The 22,342-nt window shown below is 38.6% G+C and overlaps 1 protein-coding gene across 1 annotated transcript in view; it reads right to left on the minus strand.

Annotated features, from left to right (window-relative positions):
- The window catches only part of LOC309868516 (liprin-beta-1-like), a 153,713-nt gene extending 131,907 nt beyond the window's left edge, over nt 1-21,806 (minus strand). Inside the window, exon 1 of the mRNA XM_082738440.1 lies at nt 21,195-21,806. Coding sequence (XP_082594566.1) covers nt 21,195-21,415 — 221 coding nt within the window. The 5' untranslated portion in view covers nt 21,416-21,806. The remainder of the gene's footprint in view (nt 1-21,194) is intronic.
- Between the last annotated feature and the right edge of the window lie 536 nt (nt 21,807-22,342).

Here is a 22,342-nt window from a genome sequence, read left to right on the forward strand (position 1 = left end):
GCCATATGGTACACTCACGCCACCTGCTAGCACTCAAAGGCACTGCAAAATTGTAGTCATTAAACTAGATGAACAGTCTGACTCTGAAATTGAGCAGCAATCATTACCATTCTTTTTCCAAAATTCCAAAGAATGCTTGGACTTTTCTTTTGCTACATTTTAAAGCATCAATACTGTATTAACATTATCCCCCAAAACAACACTGATATTTCAAATCATAGGAGATCATGGTTTTATGTATATACTTTCAAATGCCCATATTTAAGAGTTACATAAACTGAGAAATAAACCTAATTGTGTGAAGTACCTTCTCTATTTAGAAGCACAGTACGTCAGTTAAAGAACTATAGTTATATACAAAAGACAAGACCTGGGTTTGATTTCTAGATTTGCAACTTTATTTGCTAAGTGACCTTAAATCACTTGATCTTACTGTTTCCTCATTTACAAAACAAAGTACTCACAGGATTTTTGTCAGGAATAAATGAGAATAAATAGAAGAAAGCCATTTTTAAAGAAAAGTCCTACACAAATATTGTTTTTAATTCAGCACTACCTTTATGACTATCAAGAAAAATATGATACCATCTTTCTTTCTCTGAATTTAAAAATTTGAGTATCTTTTTTTTTTTAAAGATTTTATTTATTTATTGGACAGAGTGAGAGAGATCACAAGTAGGCAGAGAAGCAGGCAGAGGGAGGGGGGAAGCAAGCTCCCCACTGAGCAGAGAGCCCGATGCGGGACCCGATCCCAGGACCCTGAGATCATGACCTAAGCCGAAGGCAAAGGCTTTAACCACTGAGCCACCCAGTGGCCTCGAGTATCTCTTAATATAGTACTTTATACTATTTGACTGGCTTCACAATATTACTTTAAATCATGCCAGGCGACACCTGGTTAAATATCTGACTCTTGATTTTGGTCATGATCTTGGGGTTGTGAGATCAAGCCCCACACTGGGCTCTGCACTGGGCAAGAAGACTGCATGGGATTCTCTCTCCCTCCCTCCCTATACCCCCGAAGAGAACTCAGGTTCTCTCTCATGTTCTCCCCCCCAAAAATAAATAAAATAAAAAAATAAGTCACACAGGAATGCACATGCTTTAGTCCCACTGTTTTACCTACTTTTACCCTTGAAATGATACCATTCAGGACACCACCACTGAGCTTCAACTGTCAGTGGGTAGAGTGAAAAGAGTCCGAGAAGGGCAGATGTGAGTTAGGAAAAGAACACAAAGAAGTGATGAAGGTTTCACATGGTGGTATAAGACAAAAAGAAGACAGGAGGCCCCTGTGTGGCTCAGTGGGTTGGGCCTCTGCTTTTGGCTCAGGTCATGATCTCAGGGTCCTGGGACCAAGCCCCACTTTGGGCTCTCCACTCAGCGGGGAGCCTGCTTCCCCTTTTCTCTCTGCCTGCCTCTCTGCCTACTTGTGATCTCTCTCTCTATCTCTCTGTCAAATAAATAAATAAATAAAATCTTTAAAAAAAAAATTTTTAAAAAAGGAGACAAAAGTGGATGGCGGCCTGATAGGTAAGTGGTATCTTGTGGGATACTTCAAATAATGCAGTCGGATTATTTTTATGTAAAATAAAATAAACAAACAGAACAAGTAGGGAACCGGATGTCTATTCTGGTACTGAAGATTAAGGCCCACAAAAAGTAAGGCAAAATTCTAGATTTCCTGATTCTGAGTTCAGAGATTTTTTAAATCACTTAACATGGAGCTTGACAACAGCTGTTTGTCATTATCATCATAAAAAGAGGCAACATTTACTAAATTATTAAAAATATATCAGGTATTAATTACCCCTAGGTACTTTTTAAAAAAATTTTTAAAAACATTTTTAGGTAATCTCTATACCCAACATGGGGCTCAAACTCACATCCCTGAGATCCAGAGTCACATGCTCCTCTGACTGAACCAGCCAGGCGCCTTACTCCTTAGGCAATTTATATTAACCTGTGGAATGTTGGCCAAGCATAATTTTAAGGTTTCCCCCCCTTTATCTAGATTTTCTAAAATTTATACAGTAAACATGTATTGTCTTTTGTGATTTTAATATTTTCAATTTCTCCAAACATATAAATATAATGCTATGATATTTAAACTATTCTAGGGAAGAAAAAAAGGCTGACGAGCTTTGTAAATTTATTTCATAAAGAAGGCACAATCCTGATACCAAAACCTTTCAAAGAAAGAAAATTACAAATCAAACATGGATGTACCTCTAATAATATTTCTAGAAATTAAAGTTTATCTACTTGTTACCTTATAGTGTAAAAATGGTTGCGAGACTGTCAACATATTTTTGCAGTCCACATGGAATGTTCTTTTTCATTTTTTTTTTAAGATTTTATTTGACAGACAGAGATCACAAGTAGGCAGAGAAGCAGGCAGAGAGAGAGGGGGAAGCAGGCTCCCCGCTGAGCAGAGCCCGATATGGGGCTCGAACCCAGGACCCTGGCATCATGACCTGAGCCAAAGGCAGAGGCTTTAACCCACTGAGCCACCCACGAGCCCTTTCTTTTTCATTTTTTAAAAAGATTTTATTTATTTGTCAAAGAGACAAAGAGAGAAGGGGAGGGAGGGAGAGAGAGAGCACACATGAGCAGGGGAGCGGTAGAGGGAGAAGCAGGCTCCCAGCTGAGCAAGGAGCCCAAAGTAGGTCTTGATCCCAGAACCCTGTGATCATGACCCTGGCCAAAGGTAGCCGCTTAACTGTCTGAGCCACTTAGGCACCCCAAACATGGACTGTTCTGATTTAAAATAAAAACTACATGGAGTACAAAATCTCATTTTTTGAGTGTAAAAAAAAAAAAAAAAAAAAGGAGTCTCCACCTTTGCTATGATATGACGAAATGGCACTTTACTGGTGAGGTTTTCTTCCCCAAAATACATACCATTCTAAGCATGAGAAGAAAATCAAACAAATCTAAAATGAAGTACATTCCACAAAATACATAACTAGTACTTCTCAAAACTGTCAAGGTCACTAAAAACAAGTAAATTCTGAGAAACCACCACAGTCAAGAGGTGCCTAAAGAAATCTGAATAGGGGCACCTGGGTGGCTCAGTCTGTTAAGCATCTGCCTTTGGCTCAGAGCATGATCCTAGGGTCCTGAGACAGAGCCTGGTGTCAACAGGGCTTCCTGCTCAGCGGCAAGCCTGCCTCTCCCTCTCCCATGCCCTCCAACTCATGTTCTGTCTCATGAGTGCTGTTTCTCAAATAAAGAAATAAAATCTTTAAAAAGAAAATCTGAATAAAGTATGAACTTTAATTAATAATGTATCAATATTGGCTCGTTGTAATAAATGTACCACAATAGTAAAAATGTTAACAACATAAGAAATTTGGTGTGAAATATAGGAGGATTCTGTGAACTATCCTTGTAAGTTTTCCATAAATCTAATTTTTTTTTAGTTAAAAACATAAAAACAAAAAACAAAAACCCATCAGGTAACTGCTCTGTGACTGCTGTGTGAGAAAGCTATGCCATGTGGATCAAGACTCTTACCGGAGAAAACAGTGGTTTCAAATACTAACTTGGAAGTTACTACAGCAAGACACTTGGAACTGCAATAGTATGTGACATGCTCTGATGGGTAGGAGCAGGGATTTAATGTTTCTCCAAGCAACAAACGATCCTAAAGAAAATGCTAACAGAGCAGATCCATAGGAAGGCAAAAGAATGATGTACTATGAAATAATCAGGGTTCAGAACACTTCAGTAAGTGTAAATACAACCATATAATTCATTACTACATTAATTCAAAGGAGATCATTTCAAAAATGCTATAGGACTAGGACACATCGTTAACCTAATAGAGGCTATTATCTCAAACTGAATACCTGTGTATACTTAGAAGCTAAAAGCCAGAGGCACATCCATTGTATGGAACAGCATAAAGGACTACATAAACATTATTTTAGAAGTTTCACCTAATGAAAAAGACAAAAAGAAAAGATAAAAACAAGGTATAGATATTTAAAAAGGAGAATTAAAACCACTCTTATTTATCACTTATTTCCTAAGAAATCTCTGAAAGAGTAAACAAAAAGCCCAAATATTCAGATTTTGGTCTCTTATTATATAACAGTGTTCAGCCTCAAACACTCTCTTAGCATAGAAAAGACCCTGATTTACGTTATTCTATGTAGCCATTAATAATATATGAAAGAGGGGCATTTGGCTGGCTCACTCAGTAGAGGATGTGACTCTTGATCTTGGGGTTTTGAGTTCAAGCCCCACCTTGGGTATGGAGATAACTTAAAAATAAAATAAAAAAATAATATTAAAGAGTGATAACTTTGTATGCTAACAGATGGTAACTGCACTTATCATAGTGAGTATTTTGTAATGTATATAATCATCACTAGCTTGTACACCTGGTATTAATATAATAATGTATGTCAACTATACTTCAATAAAAAAATTAAAGAATGTTTAATAACCTTGGAAAAATTTTAATTCACATTGTTAAATAAAAAAGAGCAGATAACTAATCAAATATAGTATCATCCTATTAACATACACAAAGGTTGACTATATATATACTAAAATGAATTCCAGTAGTCAAGGTTATTTATAAGTAGTAGAATTAGAGGCAATTTTATTTAATACTTTAAAATTTTCACTGTTTTCCAAATTTTCTACAGTATCAGTTTTCTATATACAAAATGTTATTTTGAATTAATGTATTATAATAATTCTTATTTTTAGAAAAATATTCCTTACCCTTAAGGTTACTACTCGTGCTTTGGGGTTTCGGATAGATGGTCCTGCTGAAACATAATCAGTTGTGTCCACTTCAATGGGAAAATGCTTCTTACATTTTTCATCACTGTCTAGAGCAGCTGGCCACTCAGTGCAGAAATCTGAGAATTAAGAAAAATAATCTCAAGTATAGTTTCGCCAAGTACATTCTCGTTGCAATGTGCGCTACCAGACCAAATCACTGAGGGAGATGACTCTCGAGCTACATGGAATGAAAGAGCAGACTCTCTTCTGCACCTCACAAACACATCATCATCCTTCACCCCTTTTCTTCTCAGATGAATCCTCGTTAGGGAATGTGATTAAATGAAAGACTCAGATAACTTGGGTTTGGTGAGGAGCAGTAAGCTTGGTTAAAAGGAAGCTATGACTTGATAGAAGCTTATTATAGCTTTGCACATACCCAGTTATGGGGCAGTTTAATCCCCCCTCACTCACCAACTAAAAGCAAACAGTTCATAGTGCTCAGAGTGTTAATTGTTTTTGAGAAAAGCAACAGTTAATAGTAATTCATTCCCAAATGAAAGTTACTAAAGTTCTGAGGGGATCTGAAAAAGGCTCTGAAAGAGCTCTTAGAAGAGAGATATGGTCTCCATTCTCTCAGAAACTGAGCTGAATAGGGCCTCAAACTGAACAGGTACAGGCTAGGGCATTACTAAGTAGATCCTTACAGTAACTCATGTTTCCTCTAGGTGACTTCTGTGCCAACGAAGCTAAATGGAAAAAGGAACAGACTTGTCCTCAGATTCAGGCAACACAACTAAGCCTAAAGGGGAGATGGGACTGGCTGTGAGAAGTGGGCCACAATGGGAAGTTTCAAGCAGTGTGACAAAAATGTGGTGCACCGTCTATCTCCACAGCACAGATCTCCACAGCACATACAAACTCAGGCCTTCAGTGGAGGGGTGGGGAATAGGGGAGAGGGGGCTGAAAAGAAAAAGAGCTCCTGGCATGTCCTACAGCTATCTGTATTGAGGGACTCCGTAAGAAGGTAGCTGATTTCATTTTGCCCTATTCCTATAAAGTTAGTGAGGTAGAGGGCTCTCAGCTTGAGATGTACTTCTGGCACTATCAGCCTCCCCTCCATGGAAATTTCACTGCATTCTAAGAATCTTCATTCATTCGAAGAATACCTAAAAGTAATTGGTTTCTTAGGTCAAACCTATTAAATCTCAGGGGGTCTGTGCTTTTTCCAAAAAGCATGACTGCAGGAGAGGCTGGTCACAAGCACAGACATATGTGGAAACCCTTCCACGTGACCATTTAAGGGACAGTGAAAGGTACTTTGTCAATAACATTTCCTATAGTTAACAATTTTCTTTCTTTTTTTTTTTTTTTAAAGATTTTATTTATTTTTTTGACAGACAGAGATCACAAGTAGGCAGAGAGGCAGGCAGAGAGAGAGGAAGGGAAGCAGGCTGCCTGCTGAGCAGAGAGCCCGATGTGGGGCTCGATCCCAGAACCGTGGATCATGACCTGAGCCGAAGGCAGAGGCTTTACCCTAGTTAACAATTTTCTTATAGTAGGTACTATATTTAGCTCCCTTTATAGGCTTTAATACCAGTCAGCAAAATGCCACAAAGACTCTCCAAGATTTATAACTAAATATATGGTAACAAATTAAGTATAGCTCACACCATTCCCTGAGCAATACTCACACACTTGAGGGGAAAGAAGTAGCTCCACAATTCTGACATTTAAATAAAATGGAAAGAGCATGATTACTGAAGTTAAATTTTATTCCCATCATGGAACAATTCCAATATCCTGCACTCTAAGATGCCACACTGCCAAGCACTTTATAAGAGACTAGTTTGGAGAATTTTATGAGTTCTTGGGTTTGTACTGACTCTTTTATTTTTTATAACTTTGAATAAGTCATTTCAATAACCAGATGATAATTACAACTTTTAAATTACCGGATTATATGTCTAAAAAATACAGCCAACTGGAAAGTACATAATAGACCCCTATTCATCTGATAGGTAGAGCAATAGACTAGACTTCGAAAGACCTTGGTTTTTACTTAACTTCTACCACTGATTATTAAAGTTTGGGTAAATTACCTAACTTTCCTGTGCTTCAGATTTTCCACTTGCAAGTTAGATATAAAATCTGAACTGACCTACTTTAAAAGAAAATTGAGAAGAAATATTTTAAAAGCTTTTGAGTTATTTGGAAGATACAAGCTAAATCTAGAAGCTGGCAAAAGTGTAAAGACAAAATCAAAGAAAGATTAAACACTTAAACACTTAAAATGTAATGCAACTTTTCTGAATGTGCTATATGAAAACCATTCATTTAAGAATTATGAAGTATTTTAGAAGTACCTCATTTAAAAACCCATTTCTAGATTATAAATGCACATTCCAAAATAATGTTTAAAAAGGAAAAAAATGAGATTTATCACAGTGCAGAACATTCCTTAACTGGCTTCACAAAGGATCAAAAAGTGCTACATGGTTTGTGCCAAACAAGGAACAAATCTGGAATAATGATCAGTGACAGTCTATCACTAGGCACCAATATAAACAGAAACATACTAAAAGGATAGAAATGCATTCTACTATCCCAAAAAGACCACATCCATGAAAGAAGATAGGAGAAACTGTTCTTCCTTCATGTAAGAGTAAAGTCATTCTTCCTACTTTTTGACTTCTTTATTTCTTCCTTACATTTCTCAATAAAAGGCCCTTCCAAAAGCTCAAATTATATCATAATCATGATCACTATACTATTTCTCCTTCCAGCATTATCACGTTACCTGCGAAGAGCTTTTACATTTCATTTCTTTTCTGAAAAGCCTTAACAAGTGTACTGAACATTTATATATCTCCTTTTTAATTAGCATGAAGAATTCATTCAAAGGTATTAACTCTTGAATTAAACTACACAACCAATCACTAACAGCTGTGAACCTAAAACAATTCTAATGTCCTTCTGTATGTAGTCCAATGCAAATGAGATGAGAAATTGAGTCTATGTATATATGAAAACATGCATAAAACTATGAAAAAAAAATTCTTTGCCTTTACCTCCGTGCATGTGGGAAGGAAAAAGAATAAGTGAGTGAGGGCTATCTGGGTGGTGCAGTCAGTTAAGCCGACTCTTGGTTTGGTTCAGGTCACGATCTCAAAATATGAGACTGAGTCCCCTGTGAGGCTCTGTACTCAGCAAGGAGTCTGCTTCACATTCTTTTTTTTTTTTTTTTTTTTTTAAGATTATTTATTTATTTATTTATTTGACAGACAGAGATCACAAGTAGGCAGAGAGGAGGAAGCAGGCTCCCTGCTGAGCAGAGAGCCCAATGTGGGGCTCAATCCCAGGACCCTGGGATCATGACCTGAGCCAAAGGCAGAGGCTTTAACCTACTGAGCCACCCAGGTGACCCTCTGCTTCAGATTCTCTTTCCCTCTTCCTCTCTCCCTCCCCTCTGCATGCTCTCTCTGCCAATATCTAGGAATCAATAAATATTGTTCAAATTCAATAAATTTAGAACTGGCAATATAGTCATGGTCTGGTGATTACTTCCATTTTACGTATGTATAATGAAAAATATATACTAACATAACTATACATATATAAAATATACAGAGAAAGAATATATAATAAATACTGTATAGAAAGAGACTATATGGGGCACCTGGGTGGCTCAGTGGGTTAAGCCTCTGCCTTCAGCTGGGGTCACGATCTCAGGGTCCTGGGATCGAGCCCCATATCGGCTCTCTGCTCAGCGGGGAGCCTGCTTTCTCCTCTCTCGTTGCCTGCCTCTCTGCCTATGATCTCTCTGTCAAATACATACATACATACATACATACATAAATGAGACTATGTGGAAAAAATAAGCAAATATACTCTCAGCAAGTAATTATCAGACCTAAACAATGACTAAAAGAGAACACTTCTAAAATGAGGGGCTGAGGGGAAAGGAGAAATAAAACACTACTGCTTTTCATCATCAGTTTTTCTGCTACTTGATGTTACCACATCTATGTATCACTATGAAGTTCTTATTTTAAATAATTTCTTCAAGATAACTCTCTGCAAAGTATCCCATTACTGACTCTATAACTATTGACTTGGCATCTTTCTACATTATCTTCAGTTTGGATTATACTGACTTCTATCTATAGGCAACACTCTGCGATATTTTCTTCCATCACTTTATGTATGTGCTATCTATAATGCAACAATTAAGTCCCTAGTCTACCTGAACAAGGACTACAATTTCCGGTTCTATTTATTATTCATAGCCACTTGCAGAGTAGTCTGCAAAAAAAAAAAAAGGAACTTGCAGATTTGACATCTTAACAATTCACTGAAAACTTGAAAATTTTTCTAAAAAAAGGAGAAACTAGCAATGGATATAAGACAATTTAATACAATAAAAATGAGGTTTTGTTCTTCCATTTTTATTGAGATATAGTTGACATAAAACATTGTGTAAGTTTAAGGTACACGATATATTGACTAGATGCACTTAATATATGTTGCAACATGATTACATTCACAACACTAACACAGTGTCACGTAATTACCATTTCTTCTTGTGTTAAGAATATTTATGATCTGCTCTCAGCAAATTCCAGGTAGAGAACACAGTATTAATAACTATAATCACTATTCTGTATGTTAGATTCCCAGAACTTATCATAAAACTGGAAGTTTGTATTCTTTGACCAACATCTCCCTCCCCCACGTAGCCCCTACTCTTCTGAGTTCAGCCTTCTCAAATTTCACATGTAAGTGAAATAATAATCCAATTGTTTTTCTCTGTCTTATTTCATTTAGTACAATGCCCTCAAGGCCATCTATGTTGTGACAGATGGCAGGATGTCCTTCCTTCTCATAACTAAATAATATCAAACACACACCCCACTTTTTTTTTTAAGGTTTTAATTTATTTGACAGAAAGAGAGACTGAGAGAGGGAACACAAGCAGAGGAAGTGGGGGAGAGAGAAGCAGGCTTCCCACTGAGCAAGGAGCCCAATGCAGTGCTCAGTCCCAAGACCCTAAGACCATAACCTGAGCTGAAGGCAGACGCTTAATGACTGAGCTACCCAGGCACTCCCCACTTAGGTTGTTTCCATTTTTTGGTTGTGGTAAATAATGCTGCAGTGAACAGAAGAGTACAGATATCTCTTCAATACCATGTTTCCTTTTCTTTTGAAAAAAAAAAAAAAAAATATATATATATATATACACACACACACACATATACACATGCACACACACATACATATATATATCCAGAAGTGTGATTGCTGGATCACATCGGAGTTCTAATTTTTTTTTTTTTAAGATTTTATTTATTTATTTATTTGACAGACAGAGATCACAAGCAGGCAGAGAGGCAGGCAGAGAGAGAGAGTAGGAAGCAGGCTCCCTGCTGAGCAGAGAGCCCTATGCGGGACTCGATCCCAGGACCCTGAGATCATGACCTGAGCCGAAGGCAGAGGCTTAACCCTCTGAGCCACCCAGGCGCCCGGGAGTTCTAATTTTTTAAGGGACCTACATACTATATTCCATACTGGCTATATCAATTTACATCCCTAGCCATTAGTACAATAGGGTTTCCCTTTTTTCCACACCTTCACCAACATTTGGTATCCCTTGCCTTCTGGGTGGTAACTATTTCTAGCAGGTGAGAGGCAACAGCTCCTTGTGGCTTCGATTTGCACTAATCTTTCCACAATTAGTTATACTGAGCATCTTTTCACTTGTCCACTGATGATTTGTATGTCTTCCTTGGAAAGACATCTATTCAGGTTCTCTGCCCATTTTATAATCAAATTATTTGGGATATTTTGGTGTTGAGTTGTGTAAGTTTTTTATATATTTTATATAACCCTTATTAGATATATCACTTGTAAATACCTTCTCCCATTCAGTAGGTTGCCTTTTCATTTTGTTGATGGTTTCCTTCATTGCGCAAAAGCTTTTTATTTTGGTGGTCTCAAAAGTTTATTTCTGCTTTAATTCCCTTTCCAAAGAGACATATCAAGAAAAATAGTGCTAAGATCAATGTCGAAGAAATGCCCATGTTTTCCTTAAGCAGTTTTATGATTTCAGGTCCACATTTATGACTAATCCATTCTGAGTTTATTTTTGTGTGTGACTTAAGCCAGTGGTCCAGTTTCATTCTTTTGCATACAGCTGTCCCATTTTCCCAGCATCATTTATTAGAGACTGTCTTTTCCCCATTGCATATTCTTGCCTCCTTTGTCACAGCTGAATTTACCATATAAGCATGGGCTTATATGGACTCTCTATCCCGTTCCATTGATCTATATGTCTACTTTTGTCCTGATATCATACTGTTTTGATTACTGTAGCTTATTGTATATCCTGAAAACTGAGACTGTGTTATCTTCACCTTTGGTCTTGCTCAAGACTCTTGGTTATTCAGGGACTTTTGTGGGTCCATACAAATTTTAGGATGCTTCTTTCTAGTTCTGTGAAAAATGCTGTTGGTATTTTATAGGGATTATATTCAATCTGTACTTTGTTTTGGGTAGTATGAACACTTTAACAATATTAATTCTTCCAATCCTCTATTTATTTTTAAATTGAGTTGTCTGGGATTTTTTATCATTGAGTTGTATGAATTCTTTATATATTTTGGATATTAACCTCTGACCCGAAGTTTGCAAATATTTTCTCCCATTCTGTAGACTGCCCTTTCCTTTTGTCAATGGTTTTCTTTGCTGTGCTATAGCTTTATAGTTTGGTATAGTCCCACCTGTTTATTTTTGCTTTTGTTGCCTTTGCTATTGGTATCGAATCCAAAAATCATTGCCAAAACTCACGTCAAAGAGCTTACTGCCTATGTTTTCTTCTAATTTTGTTTTGTTAATGTGATATATCATTCTGACTGATTTTTATGTTGGACCATACTTGCATTCCTGAAATAAATACCATTTGATCTGACATGATCCTTTTAATGTACTGTTGAATTTGATTAAGTAATATTTTGTTGAAGACTTTCTGGGTTTTTCTTGTATAGAGTTCTAGTTTTATACCACTGTGATCAGAAAGGGTGCCTGATAGGACTTCAGTATTTTAAAATTTGTTGAGACTTGTCTTTTGCTCTAACATATGATCTGTTCTGGAGAATGTTTCATATGTGCTTGAGAAGAATCTGTATTCTGCTTCTTTTGGATGCAACGTTCAGTAAACATCTGCTAAACCCATCCAGTCTAACATATAGTTTATATTCAGTGTTTCCTTACTGATTTTCTGACTGATCCATTTATTGTTGGAAATGGTATATTGAAGTCTCCTATTGCTATACTGCCATCTGTTTCTCCCTTCAGTTCTGTTAATATGTGCTTTATATACTTAGGTATTCCTATCTTAGGTGCATAAACTAAGATGCGTAAATTTAGGTGCATAAACAAATGTTATATCTTCTTGATGAACTGACCCCTTTATCATTAGAAATGAAATTTTTATGTTCAAAGTTATTGTTAAGTTCATATACTGAAACAATCACTTACCTTTAAGAGCTTCACAGTGCTTTTTAATTGCTACAGGAGTTAAATGCAGAAAATTGGGGATCTAAAATAGAGAAATTTAAAGGATAAATTCACCTACTACCTCAAAAACATAAAATAAAAATTTCATAAAACTAAATCCTAAGCACAACAAACCTTGTAATAAATAAAATCTAGTTTTTACAATATTAATTCTATGTCACATGTGTTATGAATTCAATAAATGAATTCTGGGAAATATAGATTCATGATGTATCTTATGATGACTGGCCGTTGTGGGGGGAAAAAATGCTGTTCTTATAGTACTCTTCCTGCCAAAAATCTACAGGTACACATATTTTAGTTATAAAACTAAAAGCACTCAAGGACACAGATTATTGTTTAATCATCTTAATTTCCCTGGAATACAAAAAGACATACAAATTATTCAAGGTTCTACAGTCTTAACACTTTGGTTAACATCCTTCTAGACATCTCTTTAAAAAACAGATACATGTATATGACTTTACATAAATGGATTCATACTGTTCTAGAAACTGCTTTTTTTTTTTTTGTCTATGTTTTTTTTTTTTTTTCCCAAGGGAAAACCATTTTATAAACATATATTTTTATCCCCAGGGGTACAGTTCTGTGAAACACCAGGTTTACATACTTCACAGCACTCACCAAAGCACATACCCTCCCCAATGTCCATAGTCCCACCCCCTTCTCCCAAACCCCCTCCCCCCAGCAACCCTCAGTAGGAACTGCTTTTTAAAGATTTACTTATTTGAGACAGAGAGAACGTGCACATGTGTGCACACAGCTGGGAGGGGCAGAGGGAGAGGGAGAAGAATCTCAAGCCGACTCCGCATTGAGTGCGAAGCCCAATGTGGGGCTCGATCGCACGACCTTGAAATCATGACCTCACCCAAAATCAGGAGTCACTCAACCACTGTGCTATCCAAATACCCCTAAACTAAGTTCCCTTCTTTCATTTAAAGAAATGATAAATTTCTTCAATGTTTGTTTTCTTTTATCCCTTGAAACATTCAGATTTCCAAATTTCATTTACCCCTCTCTAGCAGCAATCAACTCCTTCTCCATATTACCATCTCATTTTTTTTTTTTTTTTAAGATTTTATTTATTTATTTGACAGAGAGAAATCACAAGTAGATGGAGAGGCAGGCAGAGAGAGAGGGGGAAGCAGGCTCCCTGCTGAGCAGAGAGCCCGATGCGGGACTCGATCCCAGGACTCTGAGATCATGACCTGAGCCGAAGGCAGCGGCTTAACCCACTGAGCCACCCAGGCGCCCCAACCATCTCATTTTTTAACCACCATCTTTTAGCAATTTATTTTTTGTTTTTCGGTTTTTCAATACTAAACATATATATATGCGATGCATATAAAAGTAGCATATAAAAGTAGCATACATATGCTAAGTGAAGTACGTCAGAAAAAGAAAATACCATATGATTTCACTTACATGTGGAATCTAAAAACATAATGAACAAAAAGCAGAAACAGACCCTTAAATTCAGAGAACAAACTGGTGGCTGGAGGGGAAGGGACATGGAGGGATGGGAGAAATGGGTGAAGAGGAGTGGGAGATAAAGGCTTCCAGTTATGGAGTAAGTAAATCATAGGGACAAAAGGTAGAGCATAGAAAATATAGTCAATGATATTGTAATAGGGCTGTATGGTGACAGATGCTAGCTACATTTGTAGTGAGCACCGTATAGCACAAAAACTTGTGAAACCACTACGTTGTATACCTGAAACTAATGTAAAATTGTGTGTTAACTATACTTCCAATTAAAAAAAAGAAGAAAAAGATTCTCATAGAGTGGAAAACACAGTTTATGACAATTTTACCGTATATAACATGAACCATCTAAGATATGCCTTCTCAGGCAAAACATATTCATATTTTCTTTAAAAAGGTTATAGTTCATGGCACCTGGGTGGCTCAGTTGGTTAAGTGTGTGTGTTCGGCTCAGGTCATCCTGGGATTGAGCCCTGCATTGGGCTCCCTGCTCAGTGGGGAGTCTTCTTTTCCTTCTGCTCCTCCCCTCCCCCTGCTCATGCTCCCTCTATCTTGCAAAAATAAATAAATAAAATCTTCAAAAAAAAGCTTATAGTTCATAAATCATTATAGATGCTACCAACTGAAGCATTGAATATGACATATTTTGCTTCACGAAATAAAGAAGTTGAAGGACTATAACAATATTAAATGATATTCTACTTTTCTGGGCAGAAAGTTTTAGAATCTCTTTAAAAGTAGATTTCAAGGGTGCCTGGGTGGCTCCATGGGTTAAGCCGCTGCCGTCGGCTCGGCTCATGATCTCAGGGTTCTGGGATTGAACTCTGCATTGGGCTCTCTGCTCGGTGGAGAGCCTGCTTTCCCCTTTGTCTCTGCCTGCCTCTCTGCCTACTTGTGCTCTCTCTCTCTGTGTCAAAAATAAATAAAAATCTTTAAAAGTAGATTTCAGGGACACCTCAGTGGCTCAGCTGTTTAGGCGCCTGTGTTCAGCTAAGGTCATGATCCCCGTGATCAAGCCCTGCACCCTCTGCCTCTTGCCCCGTTGGTGTTCTCTTGTGTGCATGGTTCCTCACCCTCTCTCTCTCAAATAAATAAATAAAATCTTACCAAAAAAAAAAAAGTAAATTTCAGTCACAATTCTCAATCTCAAATTAGGTCATTTCATTTTTCTGAGTTCCACTTGAAAGATATAGGTAGAAAAAATACAATAGAAAAGAAAAAGCCAGAAAGGAAGCCATAGGATCAACTGGTTATATTCTTAAATGCTCAGGACTCTTTGAGTCTTCTCTACCATGGACAATCAGAATGTATCATCCATTATTACCTGAAAAAAAGTTTAAACTAAAATACAATACCTGCTGCTACATACCGAACCCTCAAGTACAAGGCAGGGTAGGAGTGGGAAGAGGACCAGCATTTCTTTAGAAATAAGTCTTAGCCAATGAATCAGCAATTGACCTTACCTTTAATAGTTCTAGATTTCCCTCCTTTGCCATGGGCACCCCCCTTTTTACTGGATAGCCCATTCGAATGGGAAGAGGTACAGCAGAAGGTTTAAATGGTGCTGCAACAGGATAAACACTAGGCCAATCTTGGTCAACAGTCATTTTCTCTGTCCTAGGAGGTAGTGCCTATAGAACATAAAATGGTTTAGTATTTTAAATATGAATATGATCTTTAATTTTAAAGCAAAAAACCTACAAAAAAAGAAACACAAACAGAATTGCAACTGATGTAAAATCTGACCTCTTATAAAGCTGCTGCTATACAAATAAAAACACCAAATCTACCTAATATTTTTGCACTGTTTCTGCAACGCTTCTGGTAAGGATCTTCTTTAATAGCACACTTCCTTCACTAAAAATTTCTGTGGATTTAGACTTTTAGCAAATTTTTTACATTTTGTTGAAGAGTAACAATGTATTTTGAAATACAGATCTTCCTCAACTTATGATGGGTTTATTGGACACTCTGTTTAAGTTGAAAACACCATAAGTTAAAAACGCTTTTAATACACCTAACCTACCAAACAGCATACCTTAGCCTAGCCTGCCTTAAATGTGCTCAGAACACTTACATTAGCTTACATTTGAGCAAAATCTTCTAAAACAAAGCCTATTTTATAATAAAGTGTTGAATATGTCATATAATTTATTGAATACTGTACTGAAAGTTACAAAAAAAAAAAGAATAGTTATAAGGTACAGACTGATTGTTAAGTATATTGGTTATTTATCCTCATGACTCTGTGGCTATACCTAACTGACACTGCCCAGCATCGCACAAGCTCATACCGCATAATGCTAGCCTAGGAAATGATCAAAATTCAAAATTCCTAGAACAGTTTCTACTGAATGTGTACTGCTTTCTCACGACTATAAAGTTGAAAAATTATAAGCTGAACCAGTGTAAGGTGGTGAATGTTTCCCAAGTTAAAATAGTTTTCAGAACTTTATTGATGGAAGTCAGTACAGGAGAAGACACTGATAACTGAGAACTAGAGGAAATAAGAAATAAATAATATGAACTTAGAAATAAGTAAGTAGGTTAAACTAACTGAATACATATATAATGAGAGATTATAAGTCTCCTAGTTTCAGAGAACAGCTATGTGACAGTTTAGTCAATCACATTAACATACACGTATTTTTTAAAAAACTGTATTCATTAGAAGGGGACGGCTGGCATATAAAAGTAGGGTTTTAAAGAAGCAAAATCTGGCAATGCCCAATAATGCAATACACCAAAACTAGGGTAGTGTACGCCTTGGAAGAAGGTAATATTCCTGTGAAAATAACTACTCTAGATAATTATAATTTGGTACCAGTTAACTTCCATCTAATAATTTGTCTCTGTTCTGACTCCATCCTCAACAAGTGACCTTAGGATTCGGATTCTTTTATAGACTTGCCTACAGCGTAAGACCAAACTGGTGAGATTAATACACACATCCCAGGCTTCATAATTATTAAAAGCACCATCAAAAATAATTCTATATTCTAGTTTATATACCTATTTCCCAGGAATATGTGAGTCTATTTCTCAAAGAGGATCCATTTCTTGGGGTACTGACAAAAACCAGTCAAAGAATAGAGCCAAAGCTCTGGCAGTCACCAAGTACGCATCCCCTTGTGAAGCCTTCTCGGGCAGCATTCTTCTGCCTGATCATCAATATCTGCCTCACTTTAGAACTTCAGAGATCATAAAGATAATATGTAGTAGAGCACATTGTTTACCTTTCTTCTCAGTGGTCTTTCATATCTGGGTGTTCTGCCTGCTGTACCTAAAAGACAACACAGTAGTTACAGAGAACTGAGTATGTACAGTTGTTCAACAGTGATCATGATCCCAAAACTCTGAGATTATTTCAGGTATTCATGAAAATGAAATAATAATCCATTTTCTGTAAGCTCTGGGACTAAATCATCTTAATGAAAAGTCAGAAATAGTTAAGAAAAGTCCAGTTACTATTTTTTTTTTTAAAGATTTTGTTTATTTATTTATTTGACAGACAGAGATCCCAAGTAGGCAGAGAGGCAGGCAGAGAGAGAGGTGGAAGCAGGCTCCCTGCCGAGCAGAGAGCCCGACGTGGGGCTCGATCCCAGGACCCTGAGCAGAAAGTTTTAGAATCTCTTTAAAAGTAGATTTCAAGGGTGCCTGGGTGGCTCCATGGGTTAAGCCGCTGCCGTCGGCTCAGCTCATGATCTCAGGGTTCTGAGTCACCCAGGTGCCCCAAAGTCCAGTTATTTAAATAAAAAATGTATTGTGACTGATGATATAGTGAATTAATCACCTAAAGAAATATTTTTAATAAATGTTAAGGTTCATCATCAAACTCACTTTCCCAATTAAAATATCTAGTTAGAAATAAGAACTTTACATCTTTAAAGATATTTGAATGGAAATGTTTTAACTATAAATATACTTGCTCATATTTGGCATTATTTGGTTCCACCAAACAAAAACAAAATCAAAAACCTTTGTTTTTCCTTCTGTATTGCACATTAGAACATATTAGCCAATGTTACAGTAATGCCAGTAAAAACAAAAATCATGGCCATTCCTAATAAATCATATAACTATAGAAGACAGTAAGTTATTTACATACAGTATATAGCTTTCGTCTCTCTAAATGTTCTGCTTCATCACAGCATACAGTGCTATAATTATGCAGCACTTTCACATGCCAGGCACTATGCTACATGCTTTTCATTATCTCACTTAATCTTATTGTTCACAACAACTGGAAGTACTATTATTATCCTTAGAGGTCATTTAGAGCCGAGAAAAAGAGTTAGGGTGACAACAGGATTGCATATAGGACTCTCCACACTCTGAACCACTTCTATCTCTAGCTTTATCTCCCTTCACAAGGTCCCACAGCTAAACTAAACTTCCAGTACCAGAGCCTGTGGACTTTCTCCAAACTTACTGGCCCCTCTGCCTGGAATGTGCATCCCTTCCACCTGTCTGGCTTCTGTCCCCTTCTGCCTCCCCATCTCATTTCTTTATCTGACACATTTTTATTCATCCCTTGATAGTAATTCATTTATTCACTCAATCATTTGAGTGATATTGTATACCAGAAACGGAGAAGGCAGCAATGAGCAAAAGAAACACAGACCTTGCTTTCACAGAATGTGGTCTGTCAAATAAGATATTTAACAAGTGATTTCAATAAATAGTCATACTATTAAGGGCAACATATAGCAGAAGACAAAACTTAGTTAGTTGGAGAGAACTGCCCTGAAGAGCTGGATTTTAAGCCTAAACCTTAAGGATGAGCAAGAGGTAGCGCTGGGAACAGGCAAGTGAGAAAGTTTCTACACAGAAAAGGAAATGTAAAATCAATGGGAATAGTTCAAGATAGCTGAAATTTGAGACTAGAACAGAAAGGACATTAAGAAAAGAAGTTGGAAATATTTAATAAGCACCTCAACTACAATACATCATCAAGAGAGCTCTTAATTTTCTTCTTCCAGACTTCCTGACCCCTGTAAATGATACTGCCAATAATCCGATTACTCAGGATAAGAATCTAACCTGCTTCCCGAGACTTATTCTTATGCCCCATATCAAATCCATCAGTTAAGTCCTCCTAGCCGTTCCACGTTTAGCCCACTAAAGTTGGTTCTTCACACAGTGATTTTTTAGAAATATTTTTTTTTAAAGATTTTATTTATTTATTTGACAAAGAGAAATTACAAGTACACTGAGAGGCAGGCAGAGAGAGAGAGAGAGAAGGAAGCAGGCTCCCTGCTGAGCAGAGAGCCCGATGCGGGACTTGATCCCAGGACCCCGAGATCATGACCTGAGCCGAAGGCAGCAGCTTAACCCACTGAGCCACCCAGGCGCCCCTTTTTAAAAATATTTTATTTATTTACCTGACAGAGAGAGAGAGAGAGAGAGAGAGCGAGAGCGCGGCCAAGCAGCGGGAGCAGTGGGCAGAGGGAGAAGTAGGTTCCCCACTAAGCAGGGAGCCTGATACGGGGCTTGATCCCAGGACCCCAGGATCATGATACAAGTCAAAGAAGGAAGATGCTTAACTGAGTGAGCCACCCAGGTGCCCCAGGGGTCAGTGATATTCTAAAAGTATAAATCAGGGGTGCCTGAATGGCTCAGCTGGTTAAGCATCTGACTCTTGATTTCGACTCAGGTCATGATCTCAGCCAGGGTCATGAGATCAATCTCTGCGTCAGGCTCCACATTCAGCAGTCGGCTTGTCCTTCTCCCTCTGCTCCTCCTCTCCTGAAATAAATAATTATATCACTTCCATGTTCAAAACCCTCCAGTATAATCCCAAACTTAAAATAAAATCCTAAAAGCCGTGTAAGATCAGATCATTACTTATCTTTCTAACATCTTTTTTGTTTTTTAAAGATTTTATTTATTTATTTGACAGACAGAGATCACAAGTAGGCAAAGAGAGAGGAGGAAGCAGGCTCCCTGCCAAGCAGAGAGCCTGATGCAGTACTGGATCCCAGGACCCTGAGATCATGACCTAAGCAGAAGGCAGAGGCTCAACCCACTGAGCCACCCAGGCGCCCTCTTTCTGACATCTTAGGACTACCACTTACCTATGTTCATTTACCTCATTGACTTTCTTTCTCTTCCTTGATCACACCCCTAAGCTTGTTCTCAATTCCTGGCTTTTGCACTTGCACATCCCTATGTCAACAATGCTATTCCCCCCAGATCTTGGCATGATACCATGCCATGAGCTCTGCTCAAATGTCACTTCCTCAAGGAGGTCTTTCCTAACTACTCAAATTTTATCTACCCTATAGCCAGTACTCCTCCAATCTATCATTTTCAATACCCTGCTTTATTTTCCTTCAAAGCCCTAATCACCGCCTGACACTGTACTGACACTGTTTTGTTTATAGTCTGACTTACCCCAAACAATATAAACTTCATGAGGTGAGAGACCTTGCTATATCCCATTATCGAGAACACTACCCAGCAAACAGTAGGGTTAAGTATTTACAGAATGAATAAAAAACTTACAAGACACAATCATTAAGACGATAAAGGGCCACTCTGACAAGTTAAGGAATTTATCCTATCTTAAAGCAATGAGGAATCATTCACAGATTTTGAACAAGGGAGTGGCAAGGGAGATTCGCTTTTTGAATACTTGACTCTATCGCTTCTCAGCCTTTTGGCTAAGATCAAGTGTGAATACTTCACTCTAGTTATGAGAATTCAAGGTAGGAAAGCATGAGCAGAAATAGGGGCCAGTAAAGAAACTACTGTAGAAGTGAGAGATGGTGGCCTAGACTGAACTCTTGGTAATACAAAGATTAGCGATTGTACAGACGGTAGCTTGGACAGCGCCTGGTGAATGACTGGACACGCCCCCTCTTTGACATAGCTTTTCCCGATTCCCTCCCGAGGGCTCTTCCTCAATGCCCGTTACTCTATTCACGCTTCCATTACAGCACCTCACCCTGCATATAGTGTGACTCCGTTAACAGATCTGTCTTTTCCACAGATTCTTCCAAGTAAGAACAAGTGTCTTGAATGAAGGTCATCTCAATGATGTCTGTTGAATGAAGGTCATCCCATTTGGTGGCCTACCTAGGGCTGGAATTCAGAGCGGCAATTTGTCCCACGAGAGCTGTATGCTTCTCTTAACGTTCGAGAAAACCCATGGTTCAGCACTGCCCAACAAACATCACCCGGCACCAGTACCTAGCGTGACCCTGTGCCAGTGGCCGCGCAAAGGGAGGACCAGAAAGCGCGGGTCACTCACTGTAAGGGGCTAGGGGCAGAAAGCTCGCAACGTCCAGCCCATCCAGAAGCAGAAATCAGCGACTAAAAATCCGATGACAGGGGTACAGAAAAGAGACCCACACCTGCGGCTTTGCTACCGGGAGCAAAGGACGTACCGGCTTCCCCAAGGCGGTGCGGGCTCCGCCACCGCGGCGGCTAGCATGGATTCGGTGTTCCGCCCTCTCACCTCCCGCAAAGCCCGGAGGGGAGGCGACAGACACTCACGCGGGCTTGGTATCGCGGAGCGGGTGGCCGGAGACACGGAGGTACAGAAAGCACGCAGGGTCCTGGTCCCCGGCTGCAGGGTCAGCCACGCGGAGAGCGCGGCAGCCGCCATGGTCGCGAGGACGGCAAGCCGGATGGGACAAGCGCAGTCGGGAGTCAAGGGGCGGCTCTGAGGCCGCTACTGCGCAGGTTCGCCCCACCTTGCCCCGCCCCTACGGGGGAAAAACAGGAAATAGGCGGGCCTGCAAAGTCCGCTTGGAGTCAAATGTGCAAGAAGATAGCCCCAAAATAGGAAAAACTAATAGAAGAAAACAAAAAGGTAACAAAATTTTTTAATACATACATACATACATACATACATACATACGCAGTGAGTCCAAAGAGGACTGTAAGGGATGGGGAAAAATGTGGCTTACAGAAGGCAAATGTGATCTGGCTGGGATTTCAGATGACACAAGAGTCTGGCAGTTTACCTTAGGGCCCTGCTCCTTTGCCATTGCTGCCTTTCCACACTTTCTCGGTTTAAGGAAGTCTTGAGCTGGTGCAAGTGATATACTCTAAGAACGAGACAGTATCTGAGAGTAGTTAAAAGGATGGCCTCTAGCCAAACTACTTCTGTTTAAAACTTGACTTCATTTTTTCTTGGCTGGGTTGATCCTAATCAAGTAAATATAGCGAAAGCTCTGGGTGAACTGTTAGCCTACAGTGAGCGCCCTGTGTGCATAGGCTGTGACTGTTATTAATGATTTCGTTAGCTCCTTTGTAGATCAGGTTAGAATTACAAAAAGACCTCATCAAGACCTCAAAAATAATGGTCATTCTTTCTTTTTTTTAAGGATTTTTTAAAAAGTTTATTTGACAGAGCGCAAGAGGGAGCATGAGCAAAGGGAGCATGAGCAGGGGGAGCAGGAGAAGCAGGCGCCCTGCTGAGCAGGGAGCCCCAAGCGGGGCTGGAGGCTCAATCCCAAAACCCTGGGATCATGATCTGAGAGAAAGACAGACACTTAATGACTGAGCCACGCAGGCGCCCCAATAATGG

The sequence above is a fragment of the Mustela nivalis genome (genome assembly GCF_964662115.1).
Source record: "Mustela nivalis genome assembly, chromosome: 7".
Classification (NCBI taxonomy): domain Eukaryota; kingdom Metazoa; phylum Chordata; class Mammalia; order Carnivora; family Mustelidae; genus Mustela; species Mustela nivalis.